The 7267-nt window shown below is 36.0% G+C and overlaps 1 protein-coding gene across 2 annotated transcripts; it reads left to right on the top strand.

Annotated features, from left to right (window-relative positions):
- The first annotated feature begins 482 nt into the window (after positions 1 to 482).
- Positions 483 to 4519, top strand: Tdrd3 (Tudor domain containing 3). Of its 2 annotated transcripts, none has more exons than XM_071785661.1 (11): positions 483 to 905; positions 1059 to 1143; positions 1247 to 1446; positions 1527 to 1674; positions 1752 to 1985; positions 2069 to 2202; positions 2288 to 2530; positions 2689 to 3319; positions 3563 to 3676; positions 3752 to 3848; positions 3958 to 4519. In XM_071785661.1, the coding sequence occupies exons 1-11, from the start codon at positions 880 to 882 to the stop codon at positions 4128 to 4130; spliced, it is 2085 nt and encodes a 694-aa protein (XP_071641762.1). In that variant the 5' UTR covers positions 483 to 879; the 3' UTR covers positions 4131 to 4519. The 2 variants fall into 2 exon arrangements, with proteins under 2 accessions (XP_071641762.1, XP_071641761.1); XM_071785660.1 differs by having other exon boundaries at positions 484 to 905; positions 3955 to 4519.
- The last annotated feature ends 2748 nt before the right edge of the window (positions 4520 to 7267 follow it).

Here is a 7267-nt window from a genome sequence, read left to right as displayed (position 1 = left end):
GAGCCGGAGGCGAGTGCAATCACCCGCAAGTCCAATTTTCAACTTAACACACGTGTTACACACCCTATTTTATGTTGCAAGTGCGTGGAAAGTGGTCTATCACGCACGCGTCGCGTGCGTAATGGGCCATACTTTCCATTTTCCATGCACGTGTGACATACAAATTTTTATCTAGATCTGTAGGGATCCACAACACTTTTCTTTCTTTATATTAAGAATTCTTTTATTCCTATATGCATTTTCTATCTACAATACAAATTGTGCGCTTACATTAATTGTACTTTTCGTTTAATTTTTTACATTGTTACTATATTGTTCGTGTGAATCTTATAATCTTATAATAATGAGAATAAAATTAATTTAATTTAAGCTCAAATTAATTTAAATTAATAATAAAAATAAAAAAATAGTAATTTAAACCGAAGCATCGTTGGCGCGCCGCTCGGTCTGTCACTTTTCACGTCTATGGTCGGAACGCACGCTGCTCCGAGCCTCCGAGCCTGCAAGATGGCGACGAGTGTTTTCAGAGTTGTATATAGGTGCGGTTTCTTCGTCTGAGCGATCTCGTAGTTGTCGCACCAGTGTGCGACACTCCGTTTCTCGCGTAGTAGGTAGTAGGCCGTGCCCGCGAGAAACAGCCTCGACGGAAACTGGGAGGTGCCCGCGACCAACGAGTCCGTCGAACTCGGGGGAAACACGAACCTCCTCCATCGATCCCCTCGTCGCACCTTCGAAAACGCGTGTCAGCTGTCAGATGTTTGTATACGCGCGGTCGTGTGTGGCGCGTCGCGAATTCACGGACGGCACGCAATAGCGGCGTCGATTTCATGAGGCACGACCGGCTCTTCGTTCGACAAAGAGAGATAGTCCGGCAGAAACATGGAGAGCCTGGAGGCATTGGGATGGTGAGTGAGAGGTGTACTCCTCCAGTTTCTCGCTGACGTTCCACGGGAAAAGGAATTTATTCTCTTCCTCTTGCACGTGGTCCACGATCGCTCCGAGTCCACTCAATATTTACAAAACCCCTTCATCTGCATTAATCGCCCTCTTTTCGCCAGGTATCTATCTGATCATGGTTATGATGTGGCCACTGATTCAGGTAGCGTGGTGGACACGCAGAAGATAGTAAAACGACTGTTGGATGTACGTATCAGTGTGGTTTTTTATGAGTCAATGCGATTGACTGGGTGTTGAGAATTTATTTGAGAGACGCGAGTGAACGAGGAAAAAATTATATTATTTACAGCTCGACTTGAGAGAGATTGGCAGCGGGAATGGAGATATTAGTCAGGGCAATATTGTGTTGCAAATACAAAAGATACGTAATGTAGCTACGCCCAAAGGAAACGAAGAATCGAGATCAGTTCCGCGGATGTTGAAATTATCGTTGACAGATGGGAAGAATAATTTTCAAGCCTTAGAAGTTGAACATATATCGGCTTTAAGGTAAATCTATTAGATTGCATTACTGCCTTGTTTTGCTTTTTACTGTCTCTTCTATACATAATCATCTGTTTTACATGTAGTTTAAACACGCCACCTGGTACAAAGATACTAATAAAATCAGGAACTCTACCTGTGTCACATGGACTTTTTTTATTGACACCGGTGCATTTAATTTACGTACTTGGGGGAAAAGTTGCCAGTTTAGTGGAAAAATGGGAATTAAATAAGGTAAAATACATTTTACTTGATTAGTTAATTGTATTTAATGGATATGGCATGTGTGTACAGAACTGCTTTCGTTATAGAAATTAGCTTCACATACTCGAGTAAGATCTGCCGAGGAAGGTGGGCCACCACCGTGGATACCATTTGGTAAAAAAATCGTAAAAGTATCCGAGCAAGATAAGAACTTCAAAGCCCCGGCAGAAAAAGAAAAACCTAGCAAGGAGAATATGGAGTTTGAAGCTCAGCGCAAGGATGCGATAGCGGAAGCTGCCAAGCAAGGCAGCAAGAAAGTATTTGGCGACGGGACTAAACAGGTTGACTTGCTTTTTTATATGTTCCATTAAATTAAAAGTTTGCGTTGATGTCTGAAAATCTAATTTATTTGCGTTTTTCACAGCTATTGGATCATAGCGTACAGAAAATCGTGGATCGTGGATTTACCATAGAGCAGGCAGAATACGCTTTGAGAGTTAATAGAAATAACGTGGATAAAGCACTGAGAAGCTTGCAAAAGACCGACAGCAGATATAAGTAAGAGAATTTATTTTTATTTTTTTTTATTTTTTTTTTTCATACACTTATCGTTAGTTATTGTTGAATTATAATCTTATTGCAGTAACGCCAAGGAATCTCGCGAACCACGAGAGCCGCGTGGCAAACGGGAAAAGAAAACCGAGGACAGTAAACCAAGCAGCGGAAAAATATCCCTATTCGACTTTCTCGAGGATAAATTACCTGTACAACCTGAGAGCGTCGAAACAACTAATTTGTCTCAAAACAGCTACATACAAAATAACGAAAGTAATCAAGATCGTTTTGAATCAAGAGGTTTTGATGCACAAAGTGGAAGAGGTGGACGGTACGTATCTTACTAAATTAATATATTATCTAATATATATTACTAATATATTTGATATATAATATATACCATAACTATCCATAACTATCTTACCAAGCAAAATCGTAAAATATTTAATGAAGTTATTGTAATGACTCTTAATTGATCTCTCTTAATAGGAATCAAAAAGGTGGTCGTGGTGGTTATCAACCACCTCCGAGATATTCAGAGGACCACAGAAATAATAAGCGAACAAATAACAGTAACTCCGCCATGTATTCGCAATATAACGGTGCTACTCATGCACCGCAGAACAAACCGCCGCGATTTCAACGTAACCAGGAACCTCAATATCAGTATCAACACGACGGAGGCAGAGAAACGTATCAGAAGTCTTCTCAGCCGATTGATTACAGAAATACGTTTGCTCAGTCGCGTACAAGTAACGTAAACGCCAGTGATAGCGGTAACGATACCAGAATCCAGACTGAGGGAAAGAATCTCGGTAGTAACAGAAACTATAATCACCTCGAGCCGGAGGCCAGAAATAGGCATTCTTATGATGCTTCTTATAATAGGCATAATCGAGCTCAGCAAAACGGAACCCCTAAAGTATATTCATCTAATACAACTGAACAGAATTTTAAGAGTCAACCTAGATATCAGCCGAATAGTAACGTTGGAAATAGGATGGCCATGAATCCCAACATGCAAAGAAATGAGAGTAATTACGGTAGCCACAACATCAACAGTACATGGGTATGGCAAGTAGGTGACAAGTGTATGGCCAAGTATTGGGAAGATAATAGGGTACGTATCATCTTTTTGTACGAAAATGTTTGAATTTAATATATATATGAGTTCTCCGAGATGGATTCATCTTACTCTATTAATTTTTCAATCAACATTGTCTAAAATCGAAATATACATGGGATAACAGTCGGGATCAAACCGGGGATTCGCTGACAAATTGGATTGTTTTTACACAGAGCCATTCCCATCTTTTTCGTATGTTTTGCGCGTTGTTTAATTATTTGTGTACAAAATTTACAGTATTACAATGCCGAAGTCACTGGCGTTTCTGAGAGGACTTGTGTAGTGCAATTTAAGGGATTTGAAAACTACGAGGAAGTGCTCCAGGTGGATTGTATACCAATAACGGACGACGTATGTAAAATAGCACAATGTAAAATTATAATGTTTTTATTGCTGATAATAATTCTTATTAATTTACCGTGACAGTATCAGATTCAGGATTATGTTTCGGATACGAGACGGCAAGATCAGCGTTCTAACAATCGACAGCCACGTTACGATCAGAGTTACAATCACATAAATGGTGTGTGACAAATCGTTCGTCTCCAAATGTTAAATATTGTATTACCTTTTATTTTTTACATTGTGAAACATTTTAGTGTCAATATAATTTAAAATGATGATTGCAGCAGGTATGGAATTTCGACGAGGAGGAAGCGGTGCCGTTGGCGGGAATAAGGGATACAATAAAAAACGAGGTCAGCAACGGAGTACGCAACCAATTTATCAACCGCCAGCGCAAAGAAGCCACAATTCTCTGCCAATTAATAATCAAAATAATACTCAACATAATCCTTTCCTTTAACTCTAGTCTCGCATCTTTAGTAAAGAAAAAACTAAATTCAGATCTTGCTAGGTATTGAGGCAGTTGAATTCGCTACTGAGGATTGATCTAACAGGTTGCTACACTAATGGAGAGTTTAGATACCGTTTATATTAACCGTTGATAGGCAGCGAGTTGTGTGCCACATTTGATTTCTATTAGAGCTGAATTGAATACGCGATAACTTAATACGAAACAAGTTGGTTTTTCACGAAGAGGAAAAATTAGGAGGCTCTTATTGTAAAATATCGACTGTGTTCCCAAAATATTGTATTATTTGTATTGTAGAAAAATTAATTCTTACTACTGTAAAACTGGGCAATGTCTGTACCTCGTCCACTTTAGCTGTAATACAGTTCTAATGAAATCTCGCTCGTTTCGCCCTTCAATACCCTTATCGTTAAAGGTAGATGACAAAATACTAATATAAGTTAGATTAGAAAAAAAGTATAAGAGTTTTAATATGGAGTACAAGATAATCTGAATTAAAAAAAATTAGTTTAAATCTTATTTATATTTATTTTAACAGTGATATATATTTTTAAAAGCAAAATTTCGACTAAACTTCTATTAATTTGATAAAATAAAATTATTTGTTAAAAAAACAAGTAAATTAAGGACGAACGGTTACAAATTTTACTGTAGGCAATTCTGCTGGTTATATTAATCGCTGATTAAGTTAATTAAAGTTTGATCATTTTTAATTGATCACGTGCACTGTGATATTCTCGTTTTAAGTGAGAGGATTTTCTATACCGTGAAGTACGCTTAGAAACCGAAACAGCTTTGGCGAATTTCTTCCCGTACGACGTATGTACGACGCGGCAACACTATGCAACGGTGCGCGGACGGCGGCGAATTAATGCTCCGCTTTCCGTTCGAACGAAGGATAATTGGCTACAGGAGTGAGAATTTAGATGCCTGAAATTCATCACGAAAGGACGCTAAGTAAAATTCCCAGATATGCAAATTCTCTTATTAGTCTCCAGATAGATATCGGATACATTCCGAATGTCCCAAAATTTTATGGCTCATATCGAATTGTATTTGAAAATTTTTGTACTTTAATAATTTTACGTCCTAACGAGTTCTAATAATACTCATTGATTGTTGTATGTGAAACTTAAAAACAGGTAAAAGATATCATTTCTCTTGAATATATTTTATTGTGCATTAATTAATTAATAATATAGCATTAATTAACTATAGAAACAGTGCTATTTGCTTTAGAAAAGATAAGACTGGTAGTCGACTCTTATAGATATATTTAAAAAATATATCTTTGTTCTATTTAACATTCGAAGAAAACGGATTATTTTATAATTTTTCTGTATATTATAATGTTTCATATATTTTTATGTATATTTCGCGTTACGATCGATATCACATCCTTATTTCAGTAATTTAAATTCCGTGTATAAAATCTATACATGCATACTCATCTACTAGAAATATTTTACTTTAACTTTGCAAATCGAGATTTGCAGGAATTTGAGAAATACTTTTATATTAATATAACGAGTATTAATCCGTGCGCAAATGTGATCAACGTTTATATATTGTCTAGCATCTGCTATGGATGTAAAATTTATATATGCATCAGCTGCAGTTCTTTTTCAAAGAAATTTAATTCTTTACGTTTTTGGAGGGAAATATCATCGGAACAAAAAACTATTTGTTTCAAATACCTGCATAGATGTGATTAATATACATATAGACATAGATATTTTTTTTATTCTTTTATTCTTTGACATTTAATTATTAAGAGAATCAGTATAATAACCTCTATCTATATTATATCTATAACATTTTTCTCGAAGAAACTTGTTCCTAAATCTTCGTAAATAATTCTTTAGAGAAATATGAGAAAATATATATCTTTTATTTTATAATTAACATCTGTACATAAGCTACATTAATGCTTGTTTACTGCTTAATGTAAATTACAAATTGATAAAAGCATCGTTTAAAAATGTATTTAATATATATGTTGTGCAAAGGCGGCGCACAGTTAAATAAATTCCATTTTTTCTGAATTAATATAAATAAAAAGTGGACTCGAAGTAAGCAGACTACTCGCAGTATGACGACAGATTGGCAACATATTTGCTCAGATATTGCAACAGATCTGGGACCTGATTCTCGAAAAATATCACATATATATACGATATTTTATGAATGTCACAAAATAAAATGTTATTTCGTAAACATTGAAATGAAATACATTATTTAAATGAAACATTATTATGAAACTCAATTTCTGCAATCAATCTGCCATTATATACTGTCAGCAATTTTTTTATATTTCTGTTGACATTCTGTCGACAAAATATGCAGCGGATACTTTCAAAATCTGTTTTTGACAGATGTGGCTACCTCGGATATGGATATAAAATCTAATCCTGCGTCCTTCTGTTCGGAAAAAAACTTCACGGGGAATCGGGACTTAAGAGAAACTATTTAGTTTTAAAATATCTGCATAAATGATTAATAATCGTTCTTTGATATCAGTTAAAAATCGGTATAAAAATCTACCTAGTCATATATATGATAGAACTTTTCGGAATGAATTCCGATCGGAATTATTCGATTTTTTCTAGAAAACACATCAGACATTTAGGATATAATTAAACAATTCCGATCGTCGTAAATTCCGTTACGTCGTACAAGATTACCTTTACATAAATTGTACACAGTTGCTGTCCAAGCTTTAGTGCGACTGGTACCGAAAAAATTATAAGAAGTTAATTATTTTTTTATCAATATGCATTCCTTCTGAGGCAATACAGCACTGTAAGCGTTCATTAAAAATCTTTTCGAAACAGATCTTGAACTCCGTTTCCGAAGTCGCCTCTAAAGCCGTGGTCAAAGCCTGTTCCATGTCGGGAATATTATTGTATTGCTTTCTTTTTATCGCCGATTTGAGTTTTGGGAACAACCAAAAGTCACATGGAGCCAAATCAGGCGAATACGGGGGATGTTCGAGCACTGTGATGTGATTTGTGGCCAAGAAATCGCATACAATCTTAGATTTGTGCTCCGGTGCATAATCGTGTAAAAGAGACCAAGACCCTTGCTCTTGGTATTCACGAATTTCAGAAATCTTGCGCCACAAGCGA

This window comes from Temnothorax longispinosus, chromosome 8 (genome assembly GCF_030848805.1).
Source record: "Temnothorax longispinosus isolate EJ_2023e chromosome 8, Tlon_JGU_v1, whole genome shotgun sequence".
Lineage (NCBI taxonomy): Eukaryota > Metazoa > Arthropoda > Insecta > Hymenoptera > Formicidae > Temnothorax > Temnothorax longispinosus.
The sequence above is the reverse complement of the archived record's forward strand: the minus strand, read 5'-3'. Positions and strand labels throughout refer to the sequence as shown.